The 19348-nt window shown below is 40.2% G+C and overlaps 1 protein-coding gene across 8 annotated transcripts in view; it reads left to right on the top strand.

Moving 5' to 3' along the window:
* LOC144829535 (phosphatidylinositol-binding clathrin assembly protein-like) overlaps positions 1-19348 on the top strand; it is a 995507-nt gene that overhangs the window by 824465 nt on the left and 151694 nt on the right. For 3 of the 8 annotated variants that reach the window (XM_078688772.1, XM_078688773.1, XM_078688771.1), the window contains exon 19: positions 18055-19138. The exons of the other annotated variants lie outside the window; for them this stretch is intronic. In XM_078688772.1, the coding sequence (XP_078544898.1) occupies positions 18055-18069 (15 nt within the window). In that variant the 3' untranslated portion in view covers positions 18070-19138. Of the gene's footprint in view, positions 1-18054; positions 19139-19348 lie in introns of those variants that run through there. 8 annotated transcript variants of the gene reach the window in all.

Genomic DNA, 19348 nt, shown 5'->3' on the forward strand with positions numbered 1-19348 from the left:
GCAAAAAGGTCCACTTCCGTGAGGATATACAAATCCATGTTGGGGATGATGTCATCCTGCATCCCACTGGTGCCAAACTGTCGGCTTCGAATGAGGCCTTTGCAGGAACAACTGGACGAGCAGTGGGTCCAGGCCAAAGGTACCTTCGAGGATCGCATTACCATCACGAGCCATATGAAGGTGGCAATGTCATGGTGGAAGATTCGAAAGAACCTGGATCAAGGCTTGAGCTTCATTCCTCTAGATCACGACTTCGTGATGACAACGGACGCTTCGCTGAAAGGATGGGGTGCGCATCTTCAGGAGCTGGAAATTCAGGGCCTTTGGTCAGACTGGGAAGCCCAGCTTCACATAAACATGTTGGAGCTCAAAGCGGTGTTCCTAGGCCTTCAAGCATTTCTTCCCAGAATACGCCAATCGTCAGTACTGATCCAAACGGACAGCACCACTACCATGTTTTACCTACTAAAGCAGGGCGGAACGAGATCCAAACAACTGTCGGCATTGGCGCAAAGAATCTGGAAATGGCTCATAACCAACGGAATTTCAATTCAGGTTCAGCATATTCAGGGATTCCTCAACACACGGGCGGACGCCCTGAGCCGTACTACCAAGGCGACACACGAGTGGGAACTACACCACACTCAGATTCGCTTACTGTTTCAAAGGTGGGGCACTCCCACATTAGATTTGTTCGCAACGCAAAACAACTCAAAGTGCGTTCAATTTGCGTCCAGATACCATCAACAGGGCTCCAAGGGAAATGCATTCCACATGGATTGGACAGGAAGGTTTGCATACGCGTTCCCTCCCTTCCCATTGATACCGCGGATACTGCGCAAGATGAGATTGGAACCGTGCCGGATCATATTGATAGCACCAGCCTGGCCGAGACAGGCGTGGTTTTCAGACCTACTTCTTTTGTCGAGGGGCGAAAAAATCCAGCTCCCGACATTTCAAGACCTCATCTCCATGAAAGAAGGGCAAATTCTGCATCCGAATCTGCAATCTCTAAAATTGTCAGCATGGAACCTCACGAGCGGGAGTTTCAAAATCTAGATATTTCGCAAGAATGCAGACATGTTCTCTCACAAGCTAGAGCTGTATCAACAAACAAAACATATGCAGCGAAATGGTCCCGTTTTTGCCATTGGTGCAGCAGACAAAACTTGCATCCGTTTGAAGTACAACCTGAAGGTATCCTTCCTTACCTGCTGTCGCTATCTAAGGCAGGTCTGTCGCATGCCTCGGTCAAGGTACACTTGGCAGCAATATCGCGCTTCCGGCGGAAGCCAAATGAACCATCTCTCTGGTCATCCAGAATAATAAAGGAGTTTATCAAGGGACTTTTTAGGGTTTATCCACCCATCCAACGCCCTCCTGTGCCGTGGCACCTCAACACAGTACTATCGCAGCTTATGAGGCCTCCTTTCGAGCCTATTCACAAGTCAGATTTGCAGTTCCTGTCATGGAAAACGGCCCTCCTTCTCGCCTTAACATCAGCTAGGAGGGTTAGTGAAATCCAGGCCTTTTCAGTGGAGGAACCCTTCTTACAATTTCGTCAAGACAGGGTTATACTAAGGACAAATCCTACCTTTATTCCCAAGGTGGCAACATCTTTTCACCTCAATGAACCCATTATTTTGCCTACTTTTTTCAGCAATCCTTCATCGGAGGCAGAAAGAGCCTTACACTCTTTAGACATTTCCAGATGCCTAAAGTTCTACATTGAAAGGACGAAAACGTTCCGCAAGTCCAAGCAATTGTTCATTGCTTTTGAAGGGCAAAGGAAGGGTCTTCCTTTGTCAAGACTGAGTATTGCCAGATGGATCTCCTCAGCTATCCTGAAATGTCATGAAAAAGCGGGGAAGCCGCTAGATTCTAAGGTACATGCACATTCCACAAGGAAGATGGCAACTTCGATGGCCTTGTTTGCAGGAGTGGCGCTGCCTGACATCTGCAGAGCAGCAACGTGGAAGAGCGTGCACTCATTTACGAGACACTACTGTCTGGACACTGCGTGGAAAGAGGACACGGCAGTGGGACAAGCTGTTCTGAAACGTCTTTTTCAGTAAGGTATGACATAATGGCATGATTTGTTGTCTATGCAATACTTTGATTTATGTGTCAACATGCATTTATCGTATTTCTTATATACTGATGTGTATTGTTATACCTTTGTCTTACGGCAGAGCTTCCTTTTTTAGTTCTGTCCTGGAAACGCTACAAATTTGGTGAGCACTGCTTACTACTCTGATACAAGCATGTGAATCTATGAAAGATTTAATACTGGAGAAGGAATTAGTTACTTACCTGTACACTATAGTTCTCCAGTATTATCTTTCATAGATTCACATGCGCCCGCCCGCCTCCCCGTTTCTCAGGCAGATCCTGTTTCTCGGTATTTATCCATGTCTCTCACTCGGGGACGGAAATCTGAGGCAGGAAGCTTCTGCTGGGGAGTGTGAGGGCAGGGCAGCAATGCTGATTGGCTGGCTTTTGGTCCAAACAAAGATATGGTCTGGTTACCAAATAATACAGCCCCTATGGGGATTTTCTATGCAGTTTTTCTTCTCTATGATACTGCTTGGTCATTCTGTTACCGTGAGACTCCCACCATGACGACGGGGAAGATACAAGCATGTGAATCTATGAAAGATAATACTGGAGAACTATAGTGTACAGGTAAGTAACTAATTCCTTTCTTTTTTCTATTTACACCAACGCGGGTGGAAGCTCCCCTGCTGGACTCAATACCAGACGTCCCCAAAATCAATAATGTTTGCACTCCAATTCTCCTGTATGCTGATGACGCGGTGCTAATTGCCCACACAGGCTTCGCCCTTCATAAGTTACTAGATACTTATGTATCCTATATGTCAAAACTGGGGCTAAAAACCAATGAGGCCAAGTCCTTTATTTTAATTACTGGCTTTAAAAAGTGGAAGGAAAGTCCCAAGCGTCCATATATCAGGACAGAAAATAGCACATACTAACAGTTTTTCCTACCTTGGAGTGACGTTGAATAGGCAATTATGGTCAAATATACTTGCTACTATAGGCTTATCACTTGAGAGAAGCATTATTGCCCTACACTCATCTATTAAAAAATTGGGAGCAAAACCCATTGACATGGCAAAAAAGGTTTATGCAGCAAAATCAGTTTTGGTAGCAACCTACGGAGCAAGAATTTGGGGCTACATTAACCCCTACTCCCTACAAGTTATAGAGGACACATTTTGGAAAAAAACAGTGGGTCTCCCCGTACGTTGCTCCAGTCTCATTGCTCATGCAGAATTGGATGTCCCTTATGTGACCGACACATTTGCTTTGGCTCTGATAATGTTGTGGCATTCCATATGGAGAAGGGAATCTATCCATATCACACAAAAGTTAATTGAAGACTGCCTATCCCTGGAAAATGCCCACAAGATCCCATGGATTTCCTATATTAGATCTACTCTCATCTTTGGATTAGAACGTCTATTCTCTATCCCTAGCGACTATGTGAATTTTCCAAAAAGAGAGATAAAATCCCGTTTCCTCAAATTAAGGGCTGAAGCAAGACTAAAAGCAAACTGTACAAAAGTATCGGTCTAAGCATATTTAGAAAGCCCAATGGTACAGGAAGGGCCAACATCTTATATTTTACTGTGACAAATTCACGTCACAGATTTTTTCTAATTAGATTTCGTTTGAATTTTATTCAATGCATGTTGGCCCATCCAGCTGGGATTTACTCCATAAATAAATTGCCATTCTGTCCTAGCGATGGTGTTTCAGCACAATCAAATCTACAGGTTTTCTTTTTATGCAAATTTTATGCAGAACCACGTAAAAGATTTATTTTGCCATTGATGCGTAGATATGATTTTAAACAATGGTGTGTCGCAATGTATTTTCTACAATCGTTGCCTAATCCTATGGTCTGTTTTTCTGTGGCATCCTTTTTAATCCAATCAGGCAGAATTAGGAACTTGCACTATACCTGAGAATGAATTCTCAACTGTCCCTATGAGTTGGCTTTTACTAACTGTTCCCTAATGGTGCATATTGTATATGCAACTGGGAAAGGCTTTCCCCTTGGTGGACACACTAATAAAACTTCAATCCTTGGCAAAGACCACCTCTGTCAAGCAGTTGGTCACACTCAGTACAAATCTTTGCTGGGCTTGATATCATCATGCATGGGTCTTATGACCTTCTGTAGGCTCCAGATGAGGCCCATCCAGCAATGACTGGACCACCAATGGAAGCATGTGCTCTGCATGTGGGATGACATGGTCCGAGTCACAAGATGTCTCAGACAGGCCCTGTTATGTTGGCATTTCCCCCTAAATCTCAGCATGTGGCATCCCTTCTACCCTTCTTCGGACAGGGTGGCGTTCTCAACGGATAGTTCCATGAAAAGCAGAGAAGCCCAAATACAGGGACTGTCAACCAGGCGTTTATAGCCGGATGCATAAAAGAAGCTGATATAAACATTCTGGAGGTCTGTGCCATAAGACTGGGTTTAGCGGTCCTTCCAAGGCTTGCAGGTCAGGTGGTCCTCATCAGAGCAGACAGCACAACATTGATGTTTTTCACCATCAAGCAATTAGGAACAAGGTTCGGAACTCTGTCGGAAGAGTCGCAGATGCTATTGTACTGGACCATTTCCCACCAAGTCTACATCACAGTGGAGTATCTCCCTGGACAAGTATAATAAGAAGAGAGTGACCCTTAAACCCACAAGGGAAGTGGGTAAATCAGCAAATTAAACAAAGAATGTTCCCCCGGTGTGATACTGTATGGTGCTCAAACTATCAAGAGAGCTATCTCCCTCTCGTTTTCTATCGCTCACACTCTATTGAGAAACACATTCATGCTCACAGGACCTTATTTATACTACCCGCCTGGTCAGAAGTAGAACCAAAAAGAAACCATATATTTCTACAATGTACAAAATTTAACCTGACAATGTTAATTGCGTTTACAATCTTATTTATTAAAACAAGTATTCAATTTTCCTTAGCTCATAAAAACAGTCAATGTGGAGTACATTTGTCTTACATAATCCAACATTGATATATCGCAATCAAAACACAATTTCCACAGTGCATTTAAAATCACAATCTTATATGTATGTCCAATCTAAAAAACCCACAGGGGATTTTTCATGTGTCGACTCGTTTCGGTGGATCTTGCCTTTTATGCACCACCTTCCTCAGGACAATTGATTAAAAACACAGTATATTCTGTAAGTAGAAATTAAAAATATATAATCACTGATGCATTCTGGTATATATTACATCAATATTCACATCAATATTCACTTTTACGTGCTTTATTTACATTGTCAGAGTTAAATACCCCTTGTTCTTTTTGAGTGTTGCCTCTTGGTGTTAAGCGGTCCTCATACATACATAAACCTCCAATCATATCCACATTCTTCTAAGTTGGTGACTACAATGTTTTATTTTACAAAATGTATTGATATAGGTTACTGATCATACTACCTCTCTCACGCTTAAATCATTACACTCAAAAGCCTCGTTTCATCATTTATTCGTACCTTAAAAGAAGCTATATATCTTCCCAGCATAAAATCTTGGGATGCCGTACTTTACTTGACAGGATTTTATATATCTAGAAGGAAAATGGTATATTTATATTCCCTCTAATTGTTTTATACTTTTGATCATCCTTCGTACCCTGTTTTACTAAAATTCAATCGCAGGTTTTTTCAGGCACTCCTGGTATAAAGATCTAGCGTAATTCCTTTAACGCTCATTTAATTTGTTTGCCTGATGTTGAAAGAAAGAGGGGGCAAGCCATTAAAAACCATTCTCCAGGTTTTTTCAATAAAGATATGGTTAATTGGAGAGGAAGTAGGCTTACCTATCTCCACATGTTGTCCTACTCTTTGACAATAAATGCTTCATTTGAAGGTCACGACAATTTTTTCACACCCTGCTCAATGTTACAGGATTATTCAATTATCCCGGGGTGTTTATCTGAAAATAAGCACATATATCTCTGCTTATATCAACTCCATGTTTAGCATAGGAACCTATATTCTATTAACTTATCATATTTTTAACACCTTACTCCTCTATTACGGCCACTATTGCTGATTATATGGTGTAGCTATTCAAATTACGGTGTGTGTATACTCGCAGCGTTTTATAAAAAGATTTTTTCACTTCTAACTTCACAGCCACACGGTTTCGCTTATTACAATATTAAAATCGAAAACCGTAAATATTAAATTTGTATTGCATAGCTGGGTAACTGTAAAAGCACACGCCACGTTGACTGTACACACCTTATTGGTACCACCATCATGCTCGAGATTGCTGTACTGCGGCGTTTCTATTCGGAAGTATAGTCTTCTATTACAAATCTGACCTTACTAAATTATTATGCCCCAGCTGAGTTGGTGAAAGGTCTACTCTCATTCTATATATGTTGTGCTTTTCTTATAAATGTAATACTATTAGCACTTTTCCTATATCTTAAACCGCCCTCCTTATTCTCACATGTCGGTCCACTCCTTACCTCTTCGATCTTGTATTCATCGTCTCGCAAAGCAGCAGGAATGCGGCAAAAGATATGTGCCGTAAATATGGCGTTTTTAAATGTTTGCGCGTATCACTTGTGCTTCTAGACCGGTGACCTATTTCCAGTGAGGCCCTCCCCAGAAAACTAGGAGGAATATGCCGAGAAATTGGCGGCCATCTTATCATGGTGTATATACTGTGTTTTACCACAGATGGGCCATGTAGTCCCTGTTCAGTAACCCAAACCCGCACACTACATTTCGATGAAATAATAGTGCAGGTGCATCTTTTAACTTGAGGCTCAATGTTTGCGGCTGCTTATAACTAACCCTGGGCCTAGTGGGGCTACGCGAAGCATCACAAAGTGGGGGGGGGGAATCTACGCACACCCACACACTTTGCGTAGCCCCACTACGCGCCGCCTCCCTCCCGCCCTCTTCTAAATGCCCATAAAATCATTTAAGACATTCTAAAACTAATGAAAACTACTTACCTGAGATGCGGCGTCCCAGGGATCCCTGTCTTTCTGGTTTCTCGCCGACTTCTCCCTCACAAATGCGCGGGCGCCAGGGCATTCGCATTTGTGAGGAATAAGTCGGCGAGAAACCACAAAGAGGGAGCCCCGGGACGCCGCATCTGAGGTAAGTCGTTTTCATTAGTTTTAGAATGTTTTAAAATATTTTAAGGGCATTTAGAAGAGGGCGGGAGGGAGGCGGGTGGCAGGCATCTTCGCTTCTCCATGGAGTGTGCGTAGTGTTGCCTACTACGCCTACTTTGCGAATCGCGAAGTAGGCAACACTGCGCACACTCCGTGGACGGAGCGGAGCACTACGCCCACCCCTACTTATAACCTGAATTATGGCCCCATATTGTGTTTATAAAACCCCATCATATCAGGTCTTTATTTTTTCACCTAACAATACTTGCTATCTTCACATTTATATATAGCCTAACCTCAATTAGCCTTAATCTAACAGGACGGCGCCCATCTTGATATGTATGAGAGTTAAGCCATAATTTTGGACCTTCTATACATTATTCCGTATACATACTATATATATATATATATATATATATATGTATATATATGTGTATATATATATACATACATACATACATACATACAGGCTCCAGTTTCCCAAAAATACCCAGCCGGGTTTAAAGGAAAGAATCAGCACTCACACGGGCAACAGCAGCGGTATTAAGCAGAACGGTTTTTTCACAAAAAGCAGACGCGTTTCGGGAATGAAATCCCTTTGTCAGTGTTACCATCAGAGCGCCATACATTACACCCTTATCTATGTTCATACTTTACATCAACACAGACGATGGACCAATGCATTCAGGTCTGTACAGCGCGCCATCTTGAAACGCTTGCATTCTATACATTTTGTCAGCGTGGGATACTAAAAATACACCATCTTTAAATTGTATTTAAAACATCCATAAGGCCGTCATGCGTTTATACAATAAGCAATCTCGCCGTGTATCGGCAGGAGTTATGATGGACAAATCAGTCCAAAAACACACATAAGCCTGAGAAACAAGGCATTTAAAAGAAATGCACAATTAATGCGAAAATCGCCATGTTAAACAAAATGCTTTTCTAAGCAAAAATCTTGCCGTGGATCGGCAATTGCAACCCAATATCAGGTTGCTAGATTCTAAGGCCAATGGAAAAACAAATCACATATCCCACCCTGACATTAAAATTTTGTTTCAATATATACATCTTCAGAATTACACCCAGTCAGTTCATCAAAGTTGTCACAGTTAATTTTTCACAGTTACTCACATACCATATCGCCACATTATCTTAGCCCAAGTGAGAAGCAAGTTCTTCCCCCATATTCAGTCCTTTTGGTGCCCTGCTCTCAAGATCTATAATAAATCTCGATTCTAATCTTCTTAGAACCTGTAGTCGATTGCCTCCTCTCGGATTTTCAGCTACTTGGTCTATGCAGAAATATCTCAAAAGATTCCTGTCACTCTTATTCTTGATGGCAAAATGCCGTGCTACTGGATAGCTGAAATCTTTATTAGCAATCGCCCGCATGTGTTCTAATATTCGGAGTTTAACAGGATTGATGGTACTCCCCACATACCTCAACGGACAAGGGCAGACCAAACCGTAAACTGCGTGGTCTGTGTGACAAGACATAAATTTTGTGATTTTCGTGCCACCTTTGCAACCTGGCACATCATAAACTAAAGTTCTTTTGCTTGCCGAGCAGGTTTTACATTTTCCACACGGGAAAAAACCTTTTGCATCTTTCAGGGTTCCTAACTGTTTTTTCTCAGGTGGTAGATAACTATGGACCATATCATCTCGCAACGATCTTGCCCTTCTAAAGGTAATAGAAGGCACAACAGGAATATCTGGACCTACAATTGGGTCCGATTTAAGGATGTGCCAATGTTTAGACAAGATAGATCTTAATCTAAATGAATCCGCAGCAAACGGTGTGATCATGCGGAATTGAACCTCTTTAGAAGGGGTAGTTCTTTTCTTTTCAAACAATGTGCTGCGCGGTATCTTTTTGACTTTATTCACAGTTTCTTGAAGTAGGTTAGAGTTGTATCCTCTGTTGCGGAACCTCTCTATGCTATCTATGGCAGCTTGTTCAAAGTCTTCATTGTGAGTGCAATTACGTTTTAATCGTAAAAATTCCCCGTAGGGGATATTGGTGATAAGTTTACGGGAATGGCTGCTTGAAGCGTGTAAAACGCTATTGCCAGCAGTCGGTTTACGATAAAGTTGAGTGCTGATCTGCCCATTTCTCACACTCACTTGTAAATCCAGGTAACTAACCTTTTCTTTGTTAATTTCCCCTGTGAATTTGAGGTTGCACTCATTATCGTTTAGCACTACAATATACTCATTAGCCTCTTCTATAGACCCATTCCACACTAGGAACAGGTTGTCAAATGTACCTGGATTTACAAGTGAGTGTGAGAAATGGGCAGATCAGCACTCAACTTTATCGTAAACCGACTGCTGGCAATAGCGTTTTACACGCTTCAAGCAGCCATTCCCGTAAACTTATCACCAATATCCCCTACGGGGAATTTTTACGATTAAAACGTAATTGCACTCACAATGAAGACTTTGAACAAGCTGCCATAGATAGCATAGAGAGGTTCCGCAACAGAGGATACAACTCTAACCTACTTCAAGAAACTCTGAATAAAGTCAAAAAGATACCGCGCAGCACATTGTTTGAAAAGAAAAGAACTACCCCTTCTAAAGAGGTTCAATTCCGCATGATCACACCGTTTGCTGCGGATTCATTTAGATTAAGATCTATCTTGTCTAAACATTGGCACATCCTTAAATCGGACCCAATTGTAGGTCCAGATATTCCTGTTGTGCCTTCTATTACCTTTAGAAGGGCAAGATCGTTGCGAGATGATATGGTCCATAGTTATCTACCACCTGAGAAAAAACAGTTAGGAACCCTGAAAGATGCAAAAGGTTTTTTCCCGTGTGGAAAATGTAAAGCCTGCTCGGCAAGCAAAAGAACTTTAGTTTATGATGTGCCAGGTTGCAAAGGTGGCAAGAAAATCACAAAATTTATGTCTTGTCACACAGACCACGCAGTTTACTGTTTGGTCTGCCCTTGTCCGTTGAGGTATGTGGGGAGTACCATCAATCCTGTTAAACTCCGAATATTAGAACACATGCGGGCGATTGCTAATAAAGATTTCAGCTATCCAGTAGCACGGCATTTTGCCATCAAGCATAAGAGTGACAGGAATCTTTTGAGATATTTCTGCATAGACCAAGTAGCTGAAAATCCGAGAGGAGGCAATCGACTACAGGTTCTAAGAAGATTAGAATCGAGATTTATTATAGATCTTGAGAGCAGGGCACCAAAAGGACTGAATATGGGGGAAGAACTTGCTTCTCACTTGGGCTAAGATCATGTGGCGATATGGTATGTGAGTAACTGTGAAAAATTAACTGTGACAACTTTGAACTGACTGGGTGTAATTCTGAAGATGTATATATTGAAATAAAATTTTAATGTCAGGGTGGGATATGTGATTTGTTTTTCCATTGGCCTTAGAATCTAGCAACCTGATATTGGGTTGCAATTGCCGATCCACGGCAAGATTTTTGCTTAGAAAAGCATTTTGTTTAACATGGCGATTTTCGCATTAATTGTGCATTTCTTTTAAATGCCTTGTTTCTCAGGCTTGTGTGTTTTTGGACTGATTTGTCCATCATAACTCCTGCCGATACACGGCGAGATTGCTTATTGTATAAACGCATGACGTCCTTATGGATGTTTTAAATACAATTTAAAGATGGTGTATTTTTAGTATCCCACGCTGACAAAATGTATAGAATGCAAGCGTTTCAAGATGGCGCGCTGTACAGACCTGAATGCATTGGTCCATCGTCTGTGTTGATGTAAAGTATGAACATAGATAAGGGTGTAATGTATGGCGCTCTGATGGTAACACTGACGAAGGGATTTCATTCCCGAAACGCGTCTGCTTTTTGTGAATAAACCGTTCTGCTTAATATCGCTGCTGTTGCCCGTGTGAGTGCTGATTCTTTCCTGTAAACCCGGCTGGGTATTTTTGGGAAACTGGAGCCTGTATGTATTACGCGAATACCATCGCGTTATTCAGCACCCGCCTTGAGAGTGACTCACGCATTTGGTGTTCTGGAGCTTGGATATATATATATATATATATATATATATATATATATATATATATATATATATATATATATATATATATATATATATGACATACAAGCTCCTCCTCGAATTTCGCAGCATTTCAGGCAGCAGCGCACGCCGGCAAACGGGGGAGACGGACTACAGGGATCAGCAAATATGGTTTATTGTTGCAACCACACAGAGAACAGCTCCGGGTTTCAGGCTAACTCGCCCTTGTTCACACTGCAACATTACAACAAACGAAATGCTTTTTTTATATTTGCCAGAATGTGTGTACACCCATTCTTAGTGACATCACCTATCACATGATTAAAAAAGTGAAGAAATACTACCACTTGTAGTTTTTGCAACGTTGATTGTGCACATTTAACTTTCAGGATAAATTCCAATATGACGAGATTCACAATTACAAACAAAGGTAAATAATAATACACGTTTTAAATGGATAAATTAAAACTGTGTCTTGATACCTCTTCATGCAGTTGGCAATATTTATATTCAATGGCTAGTATCCCTAGACATTGAAGCACTTTATACAAACATACCTCAGACCGCAACAGTGAGGGACATTCTTAAGGAGGAAAATGGGGATTTATCAGAGCATTCCCACTTCTTAATTGAACTGACTGAATTAATTCCTAAGAACAACATTTTCATTGTTGATGATGCTTTATACTGTCAAATCAAGGGGACCAGCATGGGGGCTACCTGTGCTCCCAGCCTTGACCTGCCTCTATGTTGGTTCTTTGAGGAGAAGCACATCTACAACGAAGCTGCTCCTTTCTATGAAAACGTGACCCATTGGTCACATTTCATAGACAATATATTTTTAATTTGGAATGGGGAAAAGGAGCTAGATGAATTTATCATATGGCTCAACTGTGGTGATCCAAATTTAAAATTTACTTCCTGTATCAGCCAAGATCATTGTGATTTCTTTGATATTAAAATACAGAACAAAGGTGACCACTTAACGGTGGACCTATTTGTAAAGCCTACGGATAGGAACACCACATTACACTATAATAGTGACCACCCAAAGTGCCAAAAGGATAATATTCCTTTTGGCCAGTTTCTGCGTCCCTGCAGAAATTGTTCTGATAAAAATGATTTTGAAAAACATGCTGGAAATTTAAAAAGTAAATTGGAAACTAGAGGCTATCCGAGAAGAATTATAAAACAGGCTTATAAAAGAGCAAAATATTACAATCGGAACTCTTTATTTGAGGATAATAAAGCACAGAAAGAATAGCGTTTGTAACAAATTTTTCTTCCATCGGCAATAAGATTAAAACCATAATAAATAGAAACTGGAGTTTTTTACAGGACAAGAACTCAGCAGAAATTGAAAGACCTTTTTTTCCTATCGTAGGGATAGAACAATTAGGAATAGGCTGGTAAAAACATATAGAGAAATGTAGTTCAACAAAGGAGCATAGACACCAATAGTAAAGTGATTGGTACCTTTCCCTGTAGTTCATGTTCTAACTGTAAATCGGTGATGAAGGGACAAAAAATCACGCTAAATGGCACGGAACATAGCTTCCATGATATGTATAATTGCAGATCCAAAAATTTTATTTATCTTATCATATGTCCCTGTGGGAAGGGATATGTGGGCGAAACCGCCAGAGAAATGAGGGTGCGTCTTAATGAGCATAGATCGCCCATACGAACTAATAAAAAACATGCACCATTGACAGAACATTGGAATATGCATAACCATACGGTAGAGGATCTGAAATGGTACATACTTGAGAAGACTGAAATATCTAAAAGAGGTGGTAACTTGCATAAAAAACGGAAGATGAGGGAACAGTTTTTTATGTGTAAATTTAAAACATTTACATATGGTTTAAACAGCCGTGAAGAAAGGGAAAGGCTTTATAGATGAGCATATATATTGGTAACTAACGGGTTTAGTGAGCCAACTGGATAAGTATAGGACACAGATTGTCCAACAGATGGTAATTTTTATAGCAAGTTTAACATTCAATGTAATAGAAAAAATCAACAGCCAGTAGCAATGTAGCTCTAGTATTGTCAGCTCGAGTAATCTAAGTGGTGGGTGTTGACTACACCTAACATTTAGTTTACAACAATTGAAGAACACAAGCAGGGACCATATAGTTGACATAGAGTAAAAAATCTTTTTAAGTAATGGCTATTGATCTAAACAATAGTTGCGAGTTAAACCATATTTGTACTTATAAGAAAATAAATAATCGAAGTAGGGTCAAAAAATCGCATTTGAATAAATACATGCACCAGCTTTATAATGTATATAACGTCAAAAATTATGACTTAACTCTCATACATATCAAGATGGCCGCCGTCCTGTTAGATCGATTGAGGCTAATTAAGGTTAGGCTATACATATGTGAAGATAGCAAGAATTGTTAGGTGAAAAATAGAGACCTGATATGATGGGGTTTTATAAACACAATATGGGGCCATAATTCAGGTTGTAAGCAGCCGCAGATATTGACCCGTAAGTTAAAAAATGTACCCGCACTATCATTTTATCTAAATTTAGGGGCCGTAATTCAGGTTGTAAGCAGCCGCAAACATTAAGCCTTCAGTTAAAAGATGCACCCGCACTATTATTTCATCTAAATTTAATATGCGGGTTTTGGTTACTGAACAGGGACTACATGGCACATCCGTGGTAAAATGCTGTATATACACCATGATAAGATGGCCACCAATTTCTCGGCATTTTCCTCCTAGTTTTCTGGGAAGGGCCTCACCGGAAATAGGTCACCGGTCTAGAGGCAAACGTGATACATGCAAACATTCAAAACGCCGTATTTCTGGCACATATCTTTTGCCGTATTCCTGCTGCTTTGTGAGGCGATGAATACAAGATCGAAGAGGTAAGGAGTGGACCGACGTGAGAATAAGGAGGGCGGTTTAAGATATAGGCAAAGTGCTAACAGTAGTACATTTGTAAGTAAAGCACAACATATATAGAATGAGAGTAGACCTTTGAACAACTCAGCTGGTGCATATTAATTTAGTACGGTAAGACTACACTCCCGAAAGGCGCTATTTTTCGGGTATCCGTAGAATGGAAAAACCGCAATACAGCAATCTCGAGCATGATGGTGGTACCAATATGGTGTGAACAGTCAACGTGGCGGGTGCTTTTACAGTTACCCAGCTACGCGACACAAACTTAATAATTACAGCTTTCGATTTTAATATCGTATTAAGCGAAACCGTGTGGCTGTGAAGTTAGAAGTGAAAAAATATTTTTATAAAACGCTGCAAGTATACACACCGTAATTTGAATGGCTACACCATATAATCAGCAATAGTGGCCATAATAGAGGAGTAAGGTGTTAAAAATATGATAAGTTAATAGAATATAGGTTCCTATGCTAAACATGGAGTCGATATAAGCAGAGATATATGTGCTTATTTTCAGATAAACACCCCGGCATAATTGAATAATCCTGTAACATTGAGCAGGGTGTGAAAAAATTCTCGTGACCAGCAAATAAAGCATTTATTGTCGAAGAGTAGGACAACCATGTGGAGATAGGTAAGCCTACTTACTCTCCAATTAACCATATCTTTATTGAAAATTCCAGGAGAATGGTTTTCAATGGCTTGCCCCCTCTTTCTTTCGACATCAGGCAAACAAATTAAATGAGCGTTAAAGGAATTACGCTAAATCTTTATACCAGGAGTACCTGAAAAATCTGCGATTGAATTTTAGTAAAACAGGATAAGTGCACATTGCCTAATGAAAGAAGGATGATCAAAAGTATACAACAACTAGAGGGAATATAAATATACCATTTTCCTTCTAGATATATAAAAGCCTGTCAAGCAAAGTACAGCATCCCCAGATTTTATGCTGCAAAGATATATAGCTTCTTTTAAGGTACGAATAAATAATGAACGGAGGCTTTTGAGTGTAATGATTCAAGCGTGAGAGAGGTAGTATGATCAGTGACCTATATCAATAAATTTTAGAATCTAAAACATTATAGTCACCAACTTAGAAGAATGTGGATATGATTGGAGGTTTATGAATGTATGAGGACCGCTTAACACCAAGAGGCAACACTCAAAAGAAACAAGGGGTATTTAACTCTGACAATGTAAATAAAGCGTGTAAAAGTGAATATTGATGTGAATATGGATGTAATATATACCAGAATGTATCAGTGATTATGTATTTTTAATTTCTATTTACACAATATACTGTGTTTTTAATCAATTGTCCTGAGGAAGGTGGTGCATAAAAGCAAGATCCACCGCAACGCAACACATAAGATTGTGTGTTTAAATGTAATGTGGAAATTGTGTTTTGATTGTGATATATCAATGTTGGATTATGTAAGACAAATGGACTCCACATTGACTGTTTTTATGAGCTAAGGAAAATTGAATACTGGTTTTAATAAATAAGATTGTAAACGCAATTAACATTGTCAGGTTAAATTTTGTACATTGTAGAAATATGTTTCCTTTTTGGTTCTACTTCTGACCAGGCGGGTAGTATAAATAAGGTCCTGTGAGCGTGAATCTGTTGCTTAATAGAGTGTGAGCGATAGAGAACGATAGGGAGATAGCTCTCTTGATAGTTTGAGCACCAGACAGTATCACACCGGGGGAACATTCTTTGCATATTTTGTATCTCCCTGGACACCAAACTAATCAGGTGGACGCACTAAGTTCAATATTATCAGATTGCCATGAGTGGGAGCTCCACCAAGACCAAATGGACTACACCTTCCACAAATGGAGTCGCCCCACTTTGGACTTCTTTGCCACCCAGAGCAATAAGAAATACCAGTGTCATGGCAGCAGGTTTTTACAACCAGGGGCAATGCCTTTTCGATGAAATGGTCCAACATCTTTGTTTGAGCCTCTCTGCTGTTTGCGCTAATCCCCAGGACCCTTAGGAAAGCAAAGGCAGAACTTTGTACCCTGATTCTCATTGTTCTATTCTGGCCACACCAGTATAGGTTGACTGTGCTCCTAATGCTCTGTTTGTCCATAAATTCCATTGAAGCTGAACCCAAAGCTCCTCTCCAGACACCACAGAGAAATACTACACCACGACCTCCAGTCATTGAGCCTGGCAGCATGGTACTGGACAACCTAGAGTTGGGTCATTTGCAGCTCACAACATCCTGGCATAAGCCCGGGCGCCAGTAATGACAAGGATTTACCATGCCAAACTAAAGCGTTTCTGTGTCCTGTGAGTTCAACGGATTTCATCCAGTGGCTATATTACCCCTCAAATACTTCATATTCTACTGAGGCTAGCCAAGAATGGCCATCAGGCAGCAAATTCACAGTTCTGAAGAATGGAATACAATTCAACCACTTTTCTCACAGTGGATCTTAACACAGTTTGTGAAAGGACTTTGTAGAGCATTCAATCCTGTCTGGCACTCAACAACCAATTAAGACTTAATACTGCCTTAGGCCAACGTATGCTACCTCCGTTCAAGCTGCTCCATAAAGGGCATCTAAAGTTCCGTTTTTGGAAGAAATTCCTCCTCTTTGCTCTTACATCTGCCTGCAGAGTTGGGGAATTGCATGCTTTTATGATGAAAGATCTCTTCCTCCGGGTTCTTGCATCATAAAATCAAAATTAGTCATCTTACAGAACAATCTTAAGTTTATACCTGAGATCTCTACTGATATCAATGAGCTCTTCTTTTAACTAAAATCCCACGTCAGCAGACATGTCACTGTACTTTACTCGGTGTGCAGGTGCATCAAGTTTTACATGGATAATACGAAAGACGTTTGCTCTTCTGACAAACTGTATCATAAGGCCACCCAAGGATAGGACGATCCTGTACAAGCAGGGACTAGCACGTTGGCTGTCAGCTTGCATCACCTTTTGCCACAACAAGGCGAAGCGTCCACTCCAGAGAAAAGTGAGGGCACATTCCAACAAGAGCATGGTGATGACTGCAGCTCTCTGTGCTGGTATGCCTTTGCTAGACCTCTGCCGTGCATCTACCTGGAGGAGCAGACACATGTTCACAAAGCACCACTGCCTGCACATGAATGTATCAGCTGACAGCAGTGGGACAGGCAGTCCTCAACCCTATTTTCAGTAAAGAAGAGCCTGCTTCCCTCTTCATCCTAATTGTTATGTACTGTTTTCTGTTCTGATTCAAGCATGTGAATATATGAAAGGTCTAGTGCTTGAGAAGAAATAATCTCAAAGGTCTTTTTTTAAATTACATTTTAAATGTAGATCTAATTTTCACATGATCTTTTCCTCAGACACATGATGAAAATAGGGCAGCAGCCATATCTTTGTTGATCTGTTAACATGACCTGTTATCCTTACATGTTTCACATAGAGCCTTTTGTTGTATTTACATAAAATGTTGCTTCAGGTACCTTACAAAGTTTTCTCCTTGCCAATATCAGAACTTTTGCTGATGTATCGCCTTAGCCCAAGTATAGTAAAATAGAGAATGTAATCCTCATGGCAAAGTCCATAGGCTTACATAATTGAACTTAATCTAACTAGTGGAGTCGAAATATTATCTGTATATCTTTAAGTAGTGGTCCCGGGAAGAAGACATGTGATATGGGAAACACTTGCTGCCATCTTGACTTTAATTTGCAGTTATATTTTGCAATATCCTTCCCCGTCAACACATTTCAAGAGTCATCAATTGTGTCCACATCTTCAATTTTTCATAAACAAATGTTGACACATTGCTCTTACAATGACCTGAAAAGCTCCCATTTCAGAATTTTGTTTTTGATATGCGTTGTGTTCATTTATAACGGTGTTCATCTTTTACATTTTCTCTTTTTTGCAGATGCAGTTTATGTAGAGCCGCCAAAGTAAAATGAACAACATTTTGACACCAAATATTGGTAAAAAGACGACTGGAATCTCAAACTTTTGCAGTCTAGTCTTCAACAGGGCATCCATATTTACCTAGTGTAATATATTATGACTGAACTGCAGTGCTTTAGAGAATCTTGTTTGTAACGGACCCTTTACTAAGGAATCCTGTACACATGTATCCGTTTGGGCTGGACAAGACTGTTTTGTGACAGCAAAGATCAGTCTACACTGTATTGTGATGACGTCTTTGTGGAAGCTGAAGGCCATTGTGGCTCGAAAGAACTTATGTGAAGACTTTATTACCTAAAGGAGGTGCTGTTCAGTGATCCATAATCTGTTTTGCCCATCAAATGCCTGTAGAAATATTGGCTACGGATCTTTTTCGAAATTCAATATTTCTAGTTATTTCATCATAACCAATTCTTCTCTTCAGTGTCCAAATTACGCAAGCAAGGAAACTTTGTGGTGGTTGTAAACAAGACATGACTCGTCCATTTTAACAATGCATCGATTCAGAGTAATGTTCTTTGGGCTTGCATGAGCACATGACTAGTACCATGTGAACTTGGTGGTTCTTTTAAAAATACCAGTCTGAATGCTGTACATTAGCCTGCATATTTAAAACAAAGTGACATGAACCCACAATAAGGGGTGTTTTTTGTGAGCACTGAGAGCTCTTGTTTTGTTTGTGGACTCAGGAAACAAGAGTATCATACTATAAAATGCAGCTTCACAAAATAATTTATCCATACTTGCCACATGCACAATCATCAATTTGGGCTAAGAGCAGTTTCCTTGATTAGCTCAAGAAAAACACTGCAGTAGCAACACATCTTGAGCCCAAATTTAGTTTAACGAACACTCAAGGAAAAGTGGCTATGCTTTGAAATGTCCAGCTGTTGTAACTGGTAGCTGTTAGCTTTCAGGACTGGGAAGTTCTATTCCTGGTATTATCCAGCCTTAGAAAATAGCGTATATCGCTTCTAACGTACAGAGTAAGTACGAAGTTAAAACATTTTTCAAAGTATGTAAATAAAAAACTAAGTACATTATTTCTCTGGTGCGGCAGTATCTTTTTTTTCTTTATAGATTTTTCTAAAGTATTGCTTGAAGTATATATGAAAATTTCTTTTGTAAGAAGAGATTGTACAAGAAAATTAATATTGAATGTTACTGCAGTATAGTCAGGTGGCAATGCCAAATCAATGTCAGTAGTTGGGAAGCTTTTTTTTTTTTATACATATTTATTGCCTAAACTATTA

Source organism: Lissotriton helveticus, chromosome 4_1 (assembly GCF_964261635.1).
Source record: "Lissotriton helveticus chromosome 4_1, aLisHel1.1, whole genome shotgun sequence".
Lineage (NCBI taxonomy): Eukaryota > Metazoa > Chordata > Amphibia > Caudata > Salamandridae > Lissotriton > Lissotriton helveticus.